The sequence below is a fragment of the Athene cunicularia genome, assembly GCF_003259725.1.
Source record: "Athene cunicularia isolate RWA chromosome 2 unlocalized genomic scaffold, athCun1 chr2_part1, whole genome shotgun sequence".
NCBI lineage: Eukaryota > Metazoa > Chordata > Aves > Strigiformes > Strigidae > Athene > Athene cunicularia.
The window spans coordinates 132,027,657-132,049,053 of record NW_020799095.1 but is presented as its reverse complement, the minus strand read 5'-3'; the positions used below and the strand labels follow the sequence as shown (position 1 = coordinate 132,049,053).

Here is a 21,397-nt window from a genome sequence, read left to right as displayed (position 1 = left end):
ATCAAGAAATCCCAGGTCAGCCTAGCTTGTCAGCATCCCAGTTACTCCCATCTTCCCAACAATCATCTCATATTTTCTTTAGATTCACGAAGATATAAACATGAAGAACATTCATACATAGGTTTGGTGGCCAAACAACATACTTGAGCATTTCGGCACAAAGGAAAAGACATACCCGCATCTCTTAAAAGTATTTGTGCTGAAGTCGATTGCATTTCTGCACCACTGCATGCAGGACGTAACATCAGTTTCAAGGACTTAATACACTGCTTCAGTGTAGACACAGGTATTTACAGTTATATGTGGTACAAGGAAGTGACACATTTGCACAGGTATGTTTATTTTTTCCTGTGTTTACAGTGCTTAAATTGTAACTTTAAACCATTCAGAAAACACAATTTCATACCAATTTTACATACTTTACATCACAGTTCAACAACGTTAACACAATTGTATCTACTAAATCAAATGAACAAAATGGCCATGATCATTTACACTATTCTGTAAACATTTTTTATAAACAATGGTAAATGGAATTAACACAGACCACCATAGGAAAGAGGAATGAGCTTTTCCTTAAATAAATCACTCTGTTTATAAATACTTCAATTCTCTCAATATACATTTACAGACATAATTGATTAAAAGCAGATTAAAGAGAAAATGTCTAGAGATGGACCACTGTGTGTTAAATTCACCTAACATAAGAAGCAAGCATAAGATTAGTAGAGTGTTAAAAGTATTACTATACTTCAACCTCACTTCTGTTTGTTTACACCAACACTGAGAAGATTGTCATGTTAGGGAACTTTTACTTGAATTCCAGCAAATTACAGTCAATCTTGTAGTATACATATGGGTAGTACTCCTGCTGACTGAGGTTTAAGCCTGGAATATCCATAGTTGCCTGCAAAGAAAATTTTGAAACCAGTTATACTCTTACAATTCAAACTCCTATTCAGAAGTAGATTAAACATTTGTATTTTTTAAAAGAAAATAGGCCAAGCTTAAATTTTCACATTCAAGTGACTGTAGAACTCTGACAAATAAAAGTATTTTTCAAAATTAAATACAAATGCTTTTTCAAAATCTAAGCCATTTTGTATCAGTAATCCATGTATGTTTCTATAGTAAACACACTGCTGCTAAATGGAAGCAAAAGTACTGCAATTACATTTCTCTACTACTAAACAGACAGCCTAGGAAAAGAATGTTACAGGGTGCTGAATGATCCAAGAAGTTACATTAAGTTCAGCATCTTTAATTCTCATCTTAACTAGTTCACATTCCCTTTCCCCAAAATGTCCTGAAAATACTTTGGCAAAACATTAAATATAAAATTAAGGATTATTTTTATTTTTTCTTAAATTCAGCTGAACTCATTTTTAGGCCTATCTTTAGTTAATCATTAACTATGAAAAGCATCGTTTTTCAATACAAATTAGTAGAATAGGCCTCACAGCAAACCAGTTTTAAATATGAAAACGAGACCTCTACAGATGGAAAGGATGACTCCATCTTGACAACAATTCAGCCTCCTTCAGCAGAGAAGGACAAGTATGTTCACTCAACAAGGCAGTGATGCAACCAAAAAAAAAGTTGTTTCAGTATTAAGGCCACTGTTACTGTAGACTGTGGACAATTTATGTATTCCTTCTGGGCTCAAAAGAGATATGAAGCATGTTCAACTTCCTTAAGCCTAGTTTCAGATCAAAGTTGACTTTGAATTCTTAGAGGATATGTGCGCAACCCATATCTTTACATCAATAGTAGGAAAGAATGCAGTAAGAAGAAATTACTTCAGACTTTATATGAGACAGCTTGTAAGATGCATTGGTTGCAACTTTTAAATACCATCTGCTTTGCAAAAATGTAAAATAGAAGTGACAGTTTTTATAGAGAGACATATTTTTTCTGTACCGTGAGAGAATGATGGAGAAGATAGAGCAGTACAGCTTTTTAATAAAGCAAATAGACTTTTTTGGTTAAGCAGACTAAACCTAATGTTGAAGGAAAGTAGCAGTTACAAAAATACTTACATCAATGATAGCTGCTGCACTGCTGTCAAGGTGTTTATATAAGTCATACAAAACTTCCCGCAGTTTCTTCATTGTTTTCTTATTAGGCTGAAGCAGCATTGCCTGGAAGTTAACTGGCAAACCATACCTGAGGAAGTCAAGCAGAAAAGTATGAAAATGCTGAAATAAGCCTTCTTTTATCTTTCAAAGCAGAATTATTTTATTTTATTTTGAGGAAGAACTCTACTGCTGAAGAGGAAGTTCTGCTCATTTTCATTTTTGCAAGACCATTCTGTTTCGACAATTCACAAGGTATCAGTAAAGCAAGACGTTTCTTCAAGTTTAAGACAACAAAACAGAAGTCTAAATGCTTTTTAAATAATTTAAAAACCTTGACTACTTAGTACACCTCTCAAAGTTACCTAAAGTTTCAGACTAAGTTTTGAACATTCCCGTTAATTTACTTGCAAGACTTTGCTTATGCCACTAGGTGGAGAACCTAGTCTCTACTTAGTTCTACTTAGTTCTGCTCTCTAGGCGTGTGGAAATATTTGCCAATATTCAAACCAAGTACAGCTTTCTTGCTTGCTCAAGTTTGTCGTCAAAATAAGCTCACAGCAGCTATGAAACAGGTTAGAATGCAATTTAATGTGATTTAAAAAAATTCTTCTCATCTGGTTGTCTCCTTTATGATAACTTACCAAAAAGGCTAAAAAAATACTTTCCTTTTTCTGACTAGGGCAGAAACCCTTTCAACTCAAAAAATCCAGGTCCTTCCTTCTGAGGAACAACTACAGCTGTTCTTAAGTCAACTTAGCAACTATACTTTTGGATAGGTAAGAGAAGAAGCAGCAGAGAAATGTTATAGTTCGAATATTGTAGTTTCATCCTGAAAGTATAATTACAAAATTCTTAGGAAGGCATGTTTTAAAAGAAAAAGCATACATTTCAAGATGTCAAGTTATATTACTCAAAGACTGAATACTTCTTATTCTGAACTATTCACATTTCCCACTTAAACAGAAGATACAGTAAGCTCTTTTTACAAGCAGCTCATAAAGCAAGGTAAGAATCAGCAAAAATGCCTTGCTGCAACTTAGAATACTTGTAATTCCTACAGCACTGGTGGAAAGACTACTCAAGGGGCAAGATACACAATTATCTACCTCAGCTTGTACAAAGCGTTTGACACTGTCCCACACATCCTTGTCTCTAAATTGGAGAGATATGGATATGATAGATGGGCCACTTGGTGGATGAGGAATTGGCTGGATGGTCACACTCAAAGAGTTCCAGTCAATGGCTCGATGTCCAAGTGGAGAGCAGTGACAAGTGGCATTCCTCAGGGGCTGCTGGTATTGGCACCAGCACTGATTAACATCTTTGCTGGCAACATGGACAGTGGGATTGAGTGCACCCTCAGCAAGTTTGCCAGTGACACCAAGCTGTGTGGTGTGGTCAACACACTGGAGGGAAGGGATGTGCCATCCAGAGGGACCTGGACGGGCTTGAGAGATGGGTCTGTGCAAACCTCATGAAGTTCAACAAGGCCAAGTGCAAGGTCCTGCACATGGGTCAGGGCAATCCCAAGCACAAATAGAGTCTGGCGATGAGTGGATTGAGAGCAGCCCTGCGGAGAAGGATTTAGGGGTACTGGTGGATGGAAAACTGACTATAAGCCAGCACTCACAGCCCAGAAAGCCAGCCGTATCCTGGGCTGCATCAAGAGAAATATCGCTAGCAGGTCAAGGGAGGTGATTCTCCCGTTCTCCCCCTCTACTCCGCTCTAGTGAGACCCCACCTGCAGAGCTGTGTCCAGCTCTGGGGCACCCAACATAAGAAGGACATGGACTTGGAGCGAGTCCAAAGGAAGCCACAAAAATGATCAGGGGTCTGTAGCACCTCCCCTATGAGAACAGGCTGAGTGAGTTGAGGTTTTTCAGCCTGGAGAAGAGGAAGCTCCAGGGAGACCTTATAGCAGCCTTCCAGTACTTAAAGGGGGCTACAGAAAAGATGGGGAGGGACTCTTTGTCAGGCAGTGTAGGGGTAGAACAAGGGGTAATGGTTTTAAACTGAAAGAGGGTTGATTTAGATTAGATGTAAAGGAAGAAATTTTTTTATGACGAGGGTGGTGACACACGGGCACAGGTTGCCCAGAGAAGCTGTGGCTGCCCCCTCCCTGGCAGTGTTCAAGGCCAGGCTGGACAGGGCTTTGAGCAACTTGGTCTAGTGGAAGGTGTTTGTGCCCATGGCAGGGGGGTGGAACCAGGTGATCTTTAAGGTCCAACTCAAGCCTTTCTATGATTCAAATATTCCACAACTGGCAACAAAAGCTACTGACATCAGCTATTCTTACTGCCCTACTTGTTTCCTTCTTCCCAGATGAGTGGCATTGACACACCTCAGTTTGAGAAACCCAAGCTAGATGTAAATTCTTACAAAGTCTAGGAAGAAAAGCACTATTCAGGTTTGCCTTATTACCTTAAAACAGATTCAACAAAAACTCGTAGCGCTTTCACATGAATCCATGCAATGAAAGCTTCGCTGAAATTAACTTTCAGCCACCGAACTAGAGGCCCCTGTGAAAGGGAAGAGGAAAAAAAAATTATGCTATTCAAACTTAAACAAAAACAATTCAGCCCATTAAGCATGTTTGAGCAGATATTCAGTATCTGTACTGAGATAATAAAGACAATTTAAAGACAGAGTTCACTACAGACATAATGGCTCAAGGGTGTTTTGATACTAGGTAAAGAGAAATCTAATGAGACTTCCATTGTCTCTTCAGTACACCATCTCAGCTTCTGTGGGTTAACTATATTAAGTACCACTGTAGTAATATGTGATTATTTCAAACACTTGTCCATTTTCAAACTTCATATATTATCTGCTGCAGTATTAGCACATGGTTTAATGCAGTGAGGAGCATCTGTGTTACAGGAAACTCAATTATCCCTAAGCAGATTGGGTGGCAGGCTGACTATGTCATGTCATTCTTGCAATGCTTTCTCAGAATCACAAGTTCATGAAATTGTTATGTAGCAATAAGAAGTCTTAGATGTCTTATGTTTCTATAATGACTAGTTTATATAGACTTACAAACTGTTTCTTCTTGTCAGTTGACAGTCTATTCATTTCTTCTTTATCCGCTTTCATCTCTTCTTCATTATACTGGAAGTCACGGACCATAAATCTGCATTTGGAAGTGAATACAATCATAAGTGACTATCTAGAGATCCTTCTAAGCATGAGACAGAACACACACAGAATAAGTCTTACTTATATTCTCTGGCTTTATGCTTGAAGTCATCCACCGCCTTCCTGAACAAGGTGACGTTACAAAGGTAACTATCTTGATCCTCAAAGAGTACACTACACAGAAAAAAAGTCTCAGAATTAATAAGTTTCAAGTCACCACACTTTCATAAAGGATGGCAGTTTCCATTTCACATTCAGAGACCTCACCACTTGGAAACACTTCATACATGTCTGTATAATTTGTTCAAGTTAAGATAATTTTACAGAAAAGGAAACTAAAGATGGTTTAATACTGAAAATGCATGTTAGAAAAATGTGTCTTAGAAATTCATGTTTTGAAGAAAAAGGAAATTGATTTAAAATAGAAAAGGACACAAATTAAAAAGACATAGGTTAAGAAAAAGTGTTTCTTAGGCCATAAAGATTACCCTTAGATTTACTATGTTATAGTTCAAGACAATACTGCTTATTTTGGTACTTCACCTTAGGAAAAAAAAAAAAAAAAAAAAAAAAATCACACTGTCTTTAGTACAAACATTATCCTACAGTTTAACAAGTCACCTCAAGCTATTTCTAGATCATGGTTTCGCAATAATTAAATAAGAATCATTGGCAGATGTCCCACTAGACTTAAGTTGATCCAACTCAAATATTAAGGTAGCCAGAGCAAGTTCAAGTTTTATAACTGGCATAGAGCTGGTAGTATCAGATCTGCCTGATCAAAACCTCATTGTCAGTTAAAATTAACAACACAGCAAAGCTTTGAGCTATATAAGTTGACTTTATTTAGCAACTTTGTAACCACATTGAAAAGTGGCTTAACAGTATTATCAAATCCTGGCCTCAGTTTTACCCATCACAGACATCAAGCACCAGCTTGGTACTGAGGACCTTCGTGAGCCGAGAAGAGACAAGTTACTTGTCTTTGTGCACAATAAAACCATCTACGCTTTCATTCTTCATTTTTAGCAGCTTTCAAAGGTATATGTAACTTGTTTCAAGTCCTCTGAATACAGACATAAAGCTTACATGCTAGCAACTAGTATTTGTTGCTAAACCTCACCATGCACTGCCTTGAAGGTGAACATGCCTGATTTGAACTAGATTAACTTTTCAATTCTTTTACTATTCCGACATAAGTTAGTTTGATAACTTTGTCAGCCCTAGAGTTACAAATCCTTTGAATTTTTACTCAACTACAACATAATCAATCTTGATCAGATAAATCTATAAAGCTAGACATGTTGACAAGTTTTTGATCAATCTTTAAAATTCAGAGTCACTACAGATGAACACTTACAAAATATAGCACATTCAAATATGAGAGTTAGCATTTAACAGCTTACTTGCTGGAACGTGGTACAACCATCTCTGCTAGCGTTTCATACTGCTTAACCCAGTCATTATAATTTAACCTAGGGAACACACAGGTTATGGTTAAACTTTTAGTACCATAGTAAGAAATCTCAGACTAATGGATCAAGTTTTTACTAAAAAATGTTAAAAACATTTTATTATCACATCTTCCAACCCAGGTGTATGTTGTCAGAAATACACAAGACATCAGGCACAGTCGTCCTCATGCTGTTCTTAAGATTATTGCTAAATAAACTATAATGGTAGCAAAAGTAAGATATTTTATCTTCAGTATTCCTATGAGTTTAAAAATGTAAAATTTTCTAAATCAAAGAACTATGAAATTAAATTACTCATCTTTACTTAAAGATCTCAGGGGACCAAATGGACTTAACTATCAAGGTTTATCAGAAACTCCTTATGTAACTCTGCTCTTACTAGTTACTAATAGGAATACTTTTTCCACAATTCCAAATGTGTTCCCCAGAGTCCTGTACACGCCTGAAGGACCACTGAGAATTTTGGAAGCCCTGCCTTTCTGTAGTTGGTGATGAAGAGGTTCCATGGTTCAACACCAAAACCAAGTCAAAAGTAAAAGAAAAATAACAGTTGAGATGTACTAACCACCTGTTTTCTGCTAAAGCCACTGCAAAACTTTTGCCTTCACCAGAGTTTCACATGTGACAGACTACCGCTTCATGTGATAATCAGCCTACTGGCTATCTTTACAAGTTAGAAGCTCTTTCTGTTCCCAAATCCAGAAAGACAGTTTAATGCCATTTCCTCATTTTACAAGATTCATAAGGACATCTCTATCACCACTTTCCTTGGCCAGGGAAAAAGGTGGGGGTTTTGTTGTTTAAACATTTAAGGCAAGAACAACCTGTTCCCAGTAAACCTTTGACATGACATAAGCAGTGTTCCGTTGGTTGAGACTTAGATAAGTAAAAAAACAGCACTATGGCAATCTGAAAAAGTGCAGAACAAAGTAGTAAAGAGTTCACTTTGCTCACTAAGTGGTGAAAGCCAGAATAGTCCTAACCAGGATAATTCAATCATTAAGCCTTCTAATATAAGACAAGTCATGTTTTTACTGAGTACTTATTTTCATAAGGATACCTTCTTCAACATGACTAGCCATGGCTAATATTAGATAAGAAACATAAGTTTATTTAAGAAATTCATGAGCACTCAGCATTCCTTATGATGAGTTCTCATGAACAACGAAATACAGGTACACAGGCTCATCTGCCTCTATTAATCTTCCAAAAGGCTGTGTTAGTTCATTCAGGAAAACCCCCAACTCACATGTCCTTTCCTATAGTATTATAGGGTTGTGGGATGAGTTATTTAAATTTCTTATTTTATCCTGCTTTTAGGACAAACAATAAACTTACTTTGGTACAATCACTAATAACGTGACCAAATACTCTGAATCAAGTACAAAGTCCTCTTTCTTTACAATATCAGCAAGACTTCTGGTTAGCAAGCTTCCCCTGCAGAGAAACAAAACCAGACAGAATACATACGTGTTTAAGAATTTAATTCATCTGCACAACAGTTCCCAGTGCTTGACAGTATAGCATTCTCAAAAATAAATTTTATTAAGCATTCACTATTAGCAGAGCAATAAAAAAAAAAAAATGTCCTTATGTGCATTTTATATCTTACTGTCTAAAGTCACTGAAAGTTTTTATTTAGTAGCTCCACTGCTGCGTGTCATTTCCATATTCCAAATACCTAATGCACTTAAACTGACTTCTCTTAAAAAAGTGATTTAAAAACACAAGAACCATTAAACCCATTAATTGTGAAGCCTAGTATATGGAGCCTTGGAGTTATAACTAACCTAGTATGACCTACATACAGAACCTCAATAAAAATTTAAAGCAGCATATTCAAAAAGACTAAGAACATACACAGATTTAATGGGGCTTAGCTGACAAATTGCCATGGCTTAAGACAGAGCTCAAGGCTCATTCATAAAATAACTTTCATTAGTATGACCCATGGTTCTGAATCAGCCAGCAGGCTTGTACCATTAACTGTAATAGTAGGGTTGGGTCAATCAATCAGCCATATTTGCACAGAATAACCACTGTACCTCAACTGTATTTCAAATAATCAACATATGCACATGACAAGACAGCATGAAGTCTTTGTTTAATTTATTACTTGCATGTATGCAACAGCTGTGTCTCTGCTCCTTAATTTTGAGGGAAGAAAGCCAGTAACATTAATATGCTTGAAGCATAAACTGGAGTGCAAGGAAAGATGTCCTTGTTTAGACAGACTCTTAAGTAGCACTGTTACACACCGCTTTGATAGCAAGCTTCTCTCAGAAGCTCCAGCAATTTAAACTATTTGTACATGGTTTGGGGCATTTCATAATTGGTTATCAAGCAAGTGAGCTACTGCCAGCAAGTCAGCTGCTAATAAATGTTCTTTTATGGCAGCGGTTATTCAAGATTGATAAACACCTCAAAAATACATCAAGCTTAGAGTCTGTGCCTCTTTGCACACAACTAAGTTTTCATAGTTAGGTAACCTTCCTGTGCTACATTAGCAATAATGTGACTTACGCATTCTTTCTTTCCAAATTCTGAAGGTTCCCTTTCAGATTATTGTATGCTGAGGCTCTTGCTTTCAGATCATTGTCAATCTGGTTTACTCCCTTAAAGATATAAAGAAAAGGAACAGTGTCTAAAGAACTAGAATAGTTTAAGTGATTTCTCAATTTCAAAGCTTACATCTGTCAACAATGATGTCAACAACTTAATGAAAAATATGCAAGTTAAAATGTTTATTTCTCTAGTGCTTGACAAACTTCACTCAGAAAACTCTAAGTTAGAATTCCTTTAAAGGAAAATCAACCAATAATAAAAGTTACACATATTCTGATATGAACTGGACATACTACTACATCCAGCTGATCATTACTCCATCACCTTGACATCTCACACTCCATAGCTGGCAGGAGAGATCATCTGAAGTTTACCTACCTACGTAATACAAGTACACTTGCGAACACTGGACATCATCTCCTCCTGCTGTTATCTCACTTCTCATTATAATTTCCCCTCATTAGAGTTTCAGTGACAAGAATGATGGTACAATTTTACAAGTAGCAAATCAGTAACTCAAAATCTTAATGCTTTGTATTATCTACAACTTAAGAAGAGACTCTGCTGCTCTGTATTTGCTTACTGCAATTTGCACCTTTCCTTGAGACAAACAGCCTTGGTCACTCGAAGACAGAATATCAACTAAATGCACCATCTGCCTGATTCCAAATGGCTGTTACTATTTACAGTTCTAAATATTGTCACAATTATTTTATGCCTTTTTTTCACCCGCCCAAACAGAGCTATTTCCTGTTCTGTATGTTTGTAAAGGTATATACAATAAATTGTATCACCATCTCCCTTCACAAAGACATCTTCTATGCTGCTGTTTTACATTATCAGTAGCTTACAAGTATAAAGAAAAATCTGTTTTATTGAGACTTTCTTCATTTAGTAAAAACGTATGCATTCTGGAACGTCTGAAGTTGCACAGGGTAAGTTCCAGGGTAGACAGATAACCAGTATTTCAGGCTTGAATCCAACTTGTTTCAGACAATAAATATATCTGTCAAATCAAGCAAAGGCAGCATTCTACATTTAATGTCACTGGCAGCCTTCAATCATATTTCAAACTTTCATAACAAAGTTCCAACCATTTTACTGTTCAGACCGACTCTCACATTCAGCTTCCCATTGCTGTTGAAGCAAGCCACCTTTCTCAAATCCACTCTCCAGGATTAATTAGAATGAGTACCAGAAATGCTTCATGCCCAGCTAGGTAACTTGGCAGCAAAGGGAACAACACAAATTAGTTGGTCTTATACATTTAATCATACTCCTATCAGCATATATGCTATATAATTAAGTATTTTAAAATCAATATACTTTGTGAATGTTGGGCAACTGAAAGAACATGGTACAGTACTGGTCTGGCATTGTAATGTTGCCTACTCCCTCCTTCACTGCTTCCTCACTATGGTATGTAGGCACAAACATAAAATTTCCCAGGGACAATTATCTGAACACAGTCAAGGGACTCTCCTCTTTATTAGGACTTATGACTGTTGACAAAACATTTTGTTTGCATACAACACTTCAGCTTAGGGATCAAGATACTATTTTATTTCCACAAAATAAATCCCTCTTAAAAGCAAAGTCACTTAGTTATATAGCAACCTTATTTATGGTAACACATAAATCCACTTGTCTGTAGCAGGAAGGTCATTAAAAGCCTGAAACTGCCAGAATGGTCACTTGTAACATGTTAACAGCTTGCACCTTTACAGATACAGCAATGCTTTAAACAAAATATTTACTTTTTAAACAGGTGAGTAAAGTTATTTAAATTCTTAAACTGATGGCAAAGCATGTGGAACATTTCAGTAGGAATCACGAAGTGCACATCTTCATGGAAATTTTTTTATACTACAAGAAATGGCACTAACACTTTTTTTGATAGAGCATTAGGGAAAAAGCAAGTAGAAGCTAGCACCTTTGTGCATTTGGACTTTTTCCCAGACTGACAATCTTCCCTTTCACCTTTTCCAAGGATCAAAACTTTCAACAACAGTCTTAACTATGCATTGTTCGGTGACAAAAAGCAAAAACCGTTGATACCAAACACTGCCTTTATAAAACAGTTCCATTCACCATTTCCTAATTGTCAATATTCTAATTGCTCTAATTTGTAAAGTCAGTAGCCACGATGACTGCTTAGACAGAAGCCTGTTACTGCTGCACTGACTGGAGTTTACTGTAAGAATCAGCTTTGCTTCCTATTAAAACGTTAAGAGAATGCAGAACCACAAACCTCAATGTCACAGCAGAGCTCTTGAAAATGTATTTGTGTAAAAACTGCCAAATAAAGCAAAAATACAAACTTCCATTTGGTAGTAGAATTGGTGAATAACTCATAAATGTCATTGCAAAATGAGGCAGACTCGTGATATTGCTAAAGAAAGCATCAAACTAAGTGGGCCCATTTCTACACATGGCACAATCCAGATATTTAAAGCACTTACGTAGGCGTTAGCAATACCGAAGTGTCTTCTTATAACTATACAATTGAGCTGTTGTACTTCAGTAGATACCGGGGATGCTGAAAATGTTGAACTAGGGCCCTAAGGCTACTGAGGTTGTCTCCTTGCATAACAGTCTTACAATAATAATTTCAAATAAATACAGAGAATGACTAGATTAAGTGACAGCTCTCACACAGCACAGATACCGTCTTCGAAGTCTTCAGTATTGACACTGAAGTTCACAATACTTCTGAAAGTTAAAAATCTTTACTGATAGATTCAGTAGATCTCCTTTTATTTTAAATGTTTCCAACACCACTATAACTTTTCCTCAACTGACAAACTCCCCACTGCAGCTGCCATTACTCTTATTTTGTCAGACATCAGAATCTGCTGCTATAGTGAGGAAAATATAAAACTATACAGTAAAAGTAGTATTTCATGATTTGACAAGCTTTTCAAGTTATTTTGACATCAACATGTCAAGAGGCTTCACAAATTAATGTAGCTCTACCAATTTTCCTGTATCTTCATGTTTATCACATGCCAAAATTATTTTAACTATATCAGGACTCATTAACTTGGGACAAAATTGCTTCAAGTCCTGTGACATTATTTCCTAGGTATCACTTTTGCAAGAATGTAAGGCGATTTCAGTTATCTTCCTTCTCTTCTACATTTTACAGACACACATCTGCAGCTCACAACTGAAAACATCTTTCAAATGACTTATTTACGACACAGGTGTCCCTGAAGCTGTTCCTATAGAAGACAGGTACAGATAAACATGCAGAGAAATGAAAACCCACAACAGGATGATTCAGGCCAAACTCCAGAAGACTGGTTTCTCTGCTCTTAGTATCCAGTCTAGTAATTTAATGAGGTTCCTAAATTAGATGAAGAATGCAAGCCAGTTATTTCAAGTTCAAATTCTGGAGCACAACTTTGCTGCAAGCAGGTAATTTAATTAGCAAACTCCTGGACACAGGATAACACGCACTGAATCCTTGGTAATACTTCAGTGAAGGGCATATCCCTCCATGTTCTTTGTTGCTTTATCAACAAACTTAACTGGTATAAAACCAAGTTCTATACTATAGCAACAGGTTAAGTTTCAAAAATTAGACAAAACATGGTTGAAGACTTTTTCTTTTTAATTCAGTAATGTTCACTCCTATTTAAGGTCAAACCAAAGGAAAGGAACTTTTTCAAGAACAACTTCCCTGATAAGACTTGTAGAAACCACTTCACCCTGTCTTATGTTCTCTCTGTCCCTCTTTCCCCATCAAATTTCTCTTCTCCCAACCTAAACTTCATGCCTATACCTGGCAAACAGTATCTGTAAACAGCGGAATGCTTCATTCTGGTATCTTCTTCTGAAGAAGCAAAGGCTTATGTACTTAAGTAGTGCCAGATACAAAATAATAATCTCGGTATCTGATATTTTTAATGCAGAAATCTTAAGAGTCATATGACAGTCAGTCTTCCTCCAGCAAAACTCCACACTGCAGATGTTTTCCAGGAATAGGTACTAAGTGTAATTTGTGGAGTAGATTGAAGATGCAGTGATAGCCCCAAAGAAAATACCAAACTGAAAGCATTAGTTGCATTCTCAGAGAGCTATGTACCATATATTAAGATTTTATAATTTCTACAGAAATTTTAAATTAATAGTTGCAGAAAGACTAACATCTAGAGAATCTGCAGTATCAGCAAAGCACAAGTCTGCCAGCACTTAGCCCAATCCCCACATATACATCACCAAGAACTGTCTCTATAGGTACCCAGAGCAGCTGTTTCTTTTTCCTTACGTATTTTATTGACACAGATAATTCCAAGAGTCAGTTTTCAGATTACAGAAAGCAGAAAACAAAACTGAAAAAGCTGTGAAGATACTAATGCAAGGATAGCTTACAGAGAACTCTTTGGCTGAATACAGTAAGTCACTGCTAAGGATCCCTATCTATGCTCACAGCAAGTGCAAACCAAAGGAAATCCCCAAAGTGCAAAAAATTTTAGTGAGGTAAAGACAGGGGGAAAACCCATGACAATACGCAAATGAGCTTTTCTTACATCTAACATTGAAGGCTTATTTTTCCCCGCACATCTGAGAGCCATAGCTTTCAGAAAGTAAGTTCATTCCCTGGTTCACTGCTAAAAGCCCACTGCTAAAAGCCCACAAAGTTTGAGAACATCAGACAAATGGCATGCCAGTACAGCAGAATTTAAACCTAAATGCCATCATTTGCTAGCTATTTATTTGTTAACTCAGTGATCTTAGGAAACAGAAACCAGAAAAGACAAAAAGACAGCACAATGGTCTTCAGGGAGCACTCCCAAATCCTATCCCCATCCTAATACACTGCATTGCTTACTCAAACATAGAGACTGCTACCAGGTTCATAACTATTGTTATCAAAGTTACATGAGGCTAATAAAAATAGGCAAATGGCTCTGAGTACCAAGTTTTGTGCATAAATATCACAAGTTCAAACAGGAAAGTTTTTTTTAAAACAAATTACCTTACCTTTGCAATAATTTCTGAAATATTCTTCAAGGATTGTTTGATTGGGTATTTGGCCATATCCCACTGGAACCTTGTTATATAGGTGACCAAGTCAACTAAAATATTAAAGAACAACTTTGTTAAGACAGACAATAAGAAGACCTATGTATTATAGTCCATGTAGGATTGTTGTAACAGAAGAGTACTGTAACATATTGTTGGTAGACCTTCACATGTAGACCCTGTTGCTTAAGAAATTTCAAAGTAACAAACAAGTTTTAAGTTATTTGTGACATCTGCCTTAAGATATTGGTTTCTCCACCTCTGCAGACTATAAATGAGATTTATTATTAAATTAACGATGGCCAGAGAAGTACAGAGAATACCAACTATTTTTTGATTTGTGTGAAAACTGGGCAGGAGAAGGGAGGAAATGGAAAAAAATGGAAAACAATGGAAAAAAAAAAAGCAAAGATTATGTGGCTCACCTGAAGCAACAGCTTTGTAAAACTATCTGTGAGAAAGACATAGTCCAAGCCCCTATCTAAGAATAACTGTGTTAATTAGGACTGCTGCACTTGTCTTCATGTTAATCCACTCGCAGTAGCCTCTCTTGCATCAATATAAGCTGTGTTAAATTTCATGAAATGGCTTTGAAAATAAAATAAGGATTTAGAGACCAGTGCAACTCTGTACTATAATAAAATGAACAAATATTTCCATGAGACAAGCAGTCCTATAAAGACATTCTATCAAAATTTGGGAACAACTGAGTGTTCCAGCATAGCTTACATAAAAACATACCTACTCAGATGACAGACTAATAAAAAAAATACAATACATGTTTACAGTGATCAGTAACAGTAATTTTTATGTTCCACCAGAGACGAGTGATGACAAAATACAGCCCTAAAGGATCAAAAGGCTTCTGTAAGTATTTAACATGTAGATCTAATTTCTTGCCATTCTGGATCCTATAATTCGTTTCAGGGCAAGTGACTCATGGAAAAAACTACTTCCATGCCTAAACTATGTTTGCAGGATGTCACACAGAGAAGCAGCATTCAGTACGTTTCACGATGACTGCCTTCCCTCCTACACTTTCAGGGTGTGTATATCATGGTTAACACTTTACCTCCATTAGCCAGAAGATTTTCCTGAACTTTATCTTTACTGTCTTCTAGAACATCAGCCATATACTGGGCCACTTTCTTTACAACACTGAAAAATGAAAGATAAAGATATTAAAAAAAGAATTTAAAAAGCTGTCATTTTGAGAAATGACATTTATGAAACTGATCTGAAATTGCCTGAGATTGGATCTGAGAAGAAGGAGTTGATTGCTTTATATACAAGCTTTCCAATAGCACAAACTAGACTCAGAAGGATTTCAACCTGTCAAATACATGCCAAAACTTTATATAAATCCTTGTCTAATGTTGCCACTCATCAGTTCTCAACAAGGTGAGACTACTTTCGTCGCCTCCAAGTAACAAGGGTTGACTTCAGGTGTAATCTCACTATACACATATCTTTTTTTGAAGCCTGTGGTACTTTCAATATCTTAACGCCTCTCTAAAAATAGATAGCGAGGTAGAAATCATCAATAATCCAAATTAAACACAAGACAACTGTGACAACGAAACACTACAGATAACTGAACAGCTATGGAGAAACCCCAGCCCTAAGCCCTCATGAGATATGACACTCAAGACCTGCCTTCCCCACTAAAAAAGCTATGTTTAATATTACTCACATGTGTCATGCCAAATAGTTTCGTTTTCCATTTAAAAACAACTGCTTAACACTTCTCTCCTTGAAACAGAAGATGGCTCCACAAGTTCCAATTATATGAAATTTTGCTATATTAGCTCAAAATCACTTTCAAAGGACCATTAGTTTCTTCAAGATTAATAGGTTCATAGGTTTTACATTTTAATATTAATGCTGTTTAATCATCTCTGTGGATTAGGAAACAACGTGGTTACCTTCTCAAAGTCTGTAAATATTACTTTAACTTGCTAAAGAAGTTTTTACTCTATTTCACTATTACTTCCTGCAGCTGTCAAGCTCAACCCTTAACAGTTCTCTAGGACACAGCAGCACACAGCACTACTACAGGGAGAACCATCCTTTGTCAATGCATAATGTCCCACTATTCTGCAAGAAGTTCAGGCTTTGCTTTTTTAAAGTGCAGATATTAGGAAAATCAGCAGCTTTGCTTCCTGAAATCTTAGCTTGTTGACTGCCAGCAGATGATCACTATGAAACAAAAAAAGATGGAAATAACCTGTGTATTATTAGGATTCAAACTATCACATCATTATTCTAGTATTTTGCATGCTAGTAAAAATAGTTACCCCTCCACAAACGAATCCAGTTTAGCCAGCTCATCTGACAAACCAACCAAAACATCCAGTGTGCCAACCTAGAAGTAAAGATCAAAATGCTTTAGCAATTGCATATAAACATAGAAAGATAAAACCAAATAACAATAAAAGCTAAATCTCATGATCAGGTAGCTTTGCAGAACTACATAAAATACTCTAAGATTTCAGACTTGTAGATTAAACAAAATCACATTTTCTCATCAACTTAAAAGTTCATTTGCTCAAGATACTCCTAAACTATCACTGTATCAGATCTAACTCACTCTAGTTTGGTTCAGTTTCAGTCCTGTATTCCAATCATCCAGAATATGTTAAAACAACTTCTACATTACTAATTGGCTGCATTTCCCACAAGTCACTTGCCTGAGCATTTGATTTACTACTTTAGATCAAATCTGAAATTTCTGTAATCAGGTATCTCAGTGCTGGAGGCAACCAGAACATTGAAAACTTTGAAAATACAAGAGTACTGAAGCAGTCAGACCAAAAGTCTGGACTTTTTGCATCTGGAGTGATGGAAAATCTAGCTTGTCTACAAGCTTTCACACTTTCTTCCTTAATTTCATGTAATAATCTAGAGCAATACACACACCCTTCTGGGGCCAGGGATGACACCGTTTTACACTCGGTATAATTTAAACATGAAAATTGCAGCACAGTAAAATACTCTGTTTAGCTTTTGCATAAACAAATCTCAGATGGGTCTAAGACATCAAAAAGCATAAAACCAGTACAACTATGCTCAAGTTATACAGCTGAAGTGTGATTATTTTTAAATAGGTCATATAATTTCTTTGTTTCTTTGGTTCTCTCAGTACTTACGTATTTGTTCATTCTGTTCAATTAAAGTAAGAGATACCTTCAAAATGAAAACCCTTATCTTTAATATTTCATCAAGAAATATAAACTAGTAGCTAAAATATTATTAGGCATAAGTGAATCTTCCATCTAGTCTAGATGCTATTATAGCAAAGTCTAGCATCATTGTTCTACATATTTGACCACTCAACTTTACATGATTCCTCTTCTCGTTAGCCTTAAAGCAGAAAGGAGCACAATTATGTAAGTAACATCACAACCAAATCACTCTCCATGCCACACCTCCTTCTGACTTACATGCAAAATAAGGAAGCTAATGTTTTGGCTAGTCACAAGCCACAGGATAAGTCTTTATGCAATAAGCCTGCTGTTCAGTGGAGACTAAATCACTGTTTTGATGAGTTTTAATTAAAGGATCTCATGATCTCACTCCTTAAACAGTTTTACCAGGTCCACAGAACCCAGACTGTCTCCCATTGTATGAGAAGTATACTTGGCTTTTGCCCCTTCTAGGAAGTAGAGTAGAAACAAACCCAATCATTTATAACATTAATAGGCCACATCAGTTTTCAGTGATAACTTTTCTAAATGTTGTAGGCATCCTACAGTTTGAAAAGTGTCCTGACTCACATCCAAGGATCTCTTAGGAAGAGACTGACAGTCATTATAGTCCCTCTTCTTACCTTTACTACTCTATCTCTTGAAACAACTCAGGACAATCTAAATGCGAACGTAAATTATGGCAGTTGGAAGATCCTCTTAAAAGACACACTGAAGCACTTTGTGTCCTAGGCCCAATTCCTTAGCAGAGACAAAAACAAGGCATCACGCCACCTGAACTTGATCCTTTCTGTAGGCCAAGACTGGTGGCATTTTTCTCTCTTCATTATGACATACTTTAATGAGCTTTCACTCAGTGAAACTGAGTTAAAAATTCTTGTTCAAAAAACATTCATGTGTCAGGATGACCTTTCCCTAACGAATACACTGGCTCATAACTTTTCCATAACCTGACAATTGCATTAAACCAAGAGAAACTGCTTTCAGATTTTGTTTCAGTTCACTTCTCACAGTAACAGTTCAAACAGTTTTCCTCCCATTTGCTACAACACATGTTGGCAGGTCACACTGGAATGTTCAGATGGAGACCACTACTCCAACTGAAGAACATTACTTCCAGACAGAGAAAAGGCAGCAGCTATTTGATCAACCCCTTTATTTTAAAGTGAGCCTTTTCACAGCATCTCAGCCAGAAAAGGAGCAGCAGACAATTCACAAGAAAAAACAAAAACCCCAAAACCAAAGAAAAAAAAAAAAGCAAACAAAAAAACCCAAGAAAATGAAAGGAAACTGTATCATCTGAATACTCAGATCACAAGTCTCCATTTTTCTTCTCATTTTCTTCTCCAGCTAGCAGTATGAAGACCACTATCTCTGGAAAAACTGCTGTATTAATTGAAAGAATGCAGCTTGCTGAACCTTTAAGGGTGAAGAATTTTTAACTTAGAATTTCAGACAGATAACCATTGTCTAAATTATGTTTTAGAGCCACACATAATCATCAAAAGATGTCAGCTGTTCTCTCTGAAAAGTCTGCAAGTATTCCCCATCTACAGTTCTAGTCTAAAGAAACAAAGATGATGCAAGATATTTCTTAGGACATGACATGGGACTTACATACCTTCAAGTCTGGAATATTGAACTTAGAATTAGTAGAAAGATTGTTATTTTTTGTAGTTGCTGCATGTAGTTTCTCCCATGTCTGTTGACAGGTTTTTTCCCCAGGAGCAGAAATCAGCCAGAATTCAGTCATTTTTGAGTCTTTATCTTGACGCTTTCTGCTTCTGAAGATAGATGTAAAATGCTACTAGAAGGGAAGTGAGGAGGGGGAAGAAAGTATATGCCATTAATTCAGGATTCAGTGCTTTGCCTGAAGAAAAATATCTCATTCCATGTTACTAAAGTGCAGTTCCAGTCACTATAAGAGAGTTTACCAAGAGTATCATCATATGGTTCCAAATTCACTTTTTCTTATTTTCCAAATCACATTTGCACTGTTGGAAAGTCTTTTTAAACTGCTCATCCTGCAAGTTAAAGTGGGCTGAGCTTGCAACAATAGCATCTTTCAACTACAATTCCACAAAAGATAAGCAAACAATCTAACTGAAAATAAATCAAACAGGACCCAAATTTTATCTTCACAGCTGTATGTATTTTCCAGCATAACAGACAACTTATTCTGAACATGTAAGAGAAAACAAATCCCAAGTTTTAATTCTGACATTATAGCTTTTCCAATAACTTTTTAGATTATGACAGTGTTTTAAAGTGAGTAAATGCCTAAAAAAATATTTAAATGTGATAAAACTTTAGTTTATTCTTCAAAGCAAAGACAGTTCTCCTGGGAGCTTAAAATTTCAACAAAAATGAGGACACTTTCTAGTCTTGATATCTCTGTTGGCATTGCAGACCTTCAATACCATTACACATACTGGCATTAGTCAAAAGAGTATCTGTACTAAATACAAATTCAGCTACTTTGCAAACAAGCTCAATAAGTTAAGAGTATATATGTTCTTCTGTCACTAGGAAACAGAACAAGCTGAATGAGAATTACCAGCTTTTTTAAATAAAGTAGTGAAGAACAAAATCAAAGCATACCTTGACAGAATCTAAATGTCAGATTTTGATATTTGCAATGTCTTCTGTAGCGGCTTTGAGAGAGACTAACCTACATTTCAAAATGAGCACAGACCACAGCATTCAGTTCGGGGTTTTTTTGAGAGAGAATCAAATATTGTATCTGTAATAATTAATACACAGTAGCAAACTTGGCCCAAAACAACACACACAGATCCTTCATCTATGTAATTATTCTAGAACCAACAGGTTGAGGGTGCTGAAGTTAAAGATGACCTATAGAAAGGCCTGTTAGCTGATTCTTTCTTCAGCTACTCAGGAAGCTTACAGCTGAAGAAAATTTACCAACCATTAATTTAATATGAAGCACATCTTGTCGCTGGCATAACAGCCATCCTCCTTCAGTTACGGGGCCTTGTTTATAACAAGAGATGACAACATCCAGTTATTGAGGCTCTTGATACTGCACAGTCCATGATGTCGGACACTGCATTATCAGGTAGTAGCACAGCAGTGCTATAATCCTAAATACAGACAATAACAAGGTAGGTACAGATATTTGAGAGATCAGAACATTTACTAGACCAGACACATGCCCCACTCCCCACAAGCTTGTCTGGCCTGACCCAGCCCAGTGCTGTGTACTGGGGCCATGCACCTGCACAGCTGGTTCTAGTCAACAGAACGTCAAGAACCTGGAAGTTATCTGTGCTCTCCTCACTGGCACTACGCTCTCTTCTCCCCTAGCAAGTTGCCAAAGCAGGCTGGAAGGAGAAAGGATATGGAGTTCTTTGCTTCTGGAAATAGTATGGGTGAGAAAAGGGGTCCTATCTCTGAAAAGGACAGGTAGAAAGACTGGGTCTACTTCCTTCCTCATGCTGTGGCCTTGACTGTTGGAGGAAAGTCTGAGAGCAGAATCAGATTGGGGGGTGAAACCCATGCCAACAGCCCCTCAGGCACCACTGGCCTCTCGTGCTCCAAAGCAGATACTGTAATCATCCTTGGTCACACCATACTGATCATTTTGATATTGGCAGATACCATGAAAAATTAAAGCAACATCAGTCATCACCATGTTACAGGGCTTCTTTGTTTAGGGAAGCACCAACTGAATTATCTCACATAACAGGCCTCCATGGGAGGTCTACTAACTATCAGCGATTTGGAACAAGACAAAATTTCCTCTTACTCAGACTACTTTTATACATAATCTTCCTTAACACATGCCAAACTCTGCGAATGCACTGCACATGATGTTTTCCTACACTACACTGAACTCCAGCCCTGTAAAAGACACAGCCAAGTTTACAGTAAACTTCACCCA

At 36.8% G+C, this 21,397-nt stretch overlaps 1 protein-coding gene across 1 annotated transcript; it reads right to left on the bottom strand.

The window, feature by feature from the left end:
- Positions 1–319: 319 nt before the first annotated feature.
- ATP6V1C1 (ATPase H+ transporting V1 subunit C1) lies at positions 320–19,335 on the bottom strand. Its single transcript, XM_026842191.1, has 12 exons — positions 19,115–19,335; positions 16,585–16,652; positions 15,360–15,445; positions 14,246–14,340; positions 9,215–9,306; positions 8,030–8,128; positions 6,623–6,691; positions 5,298–5,390; positions 5,118–5,211; positions 4,500–4,597; positions 2,040–2,166; positions 320–907 (listed from the first exon to the last, which is right to left on the bottom strand). The coding sequence occupies exons 1-12, from the start codon at positions 19,244–19,246 to the stop codon at positions 812–814; spliced, it is 1,149 nt and encodes a 382-aa protein (XP_026697992.1). The 5' UTR covers positions 19,247–19,335; the 3' UTR covers positions 320–811.
- Positions 19,336–21,397: the final 2,062 nt, after the last annotated feature.

What these genes read in the sequence shown, in the direction of transcription:
- ATP6V1C1 (XM_026842191.1), bottom strand. Translation starts at nt 19,246, where the DNA reads ATGACTGAATTCTGGCTGATTTCTGCTCCTGGGGAAAAAACCTGTCAA. An exon ending in AAATCTTCTGGCTAATGGAG is followed by an intron (nt 14,341 to 15,359) that starts GTAAAGTGTTAA and finishes TTAATATTTTAG; the next exon opens with TTGACTTGGTCACCTATATA. An exon ending in AATTTGGAAAGAAAGAATGC is followed by an intron (nt 8,129 to 9,214) that starts GTAAGTCACATT and finishes GTTTCTCTGCAG; the next exon opens with GGGAAGCTTGCTAACCAGAA.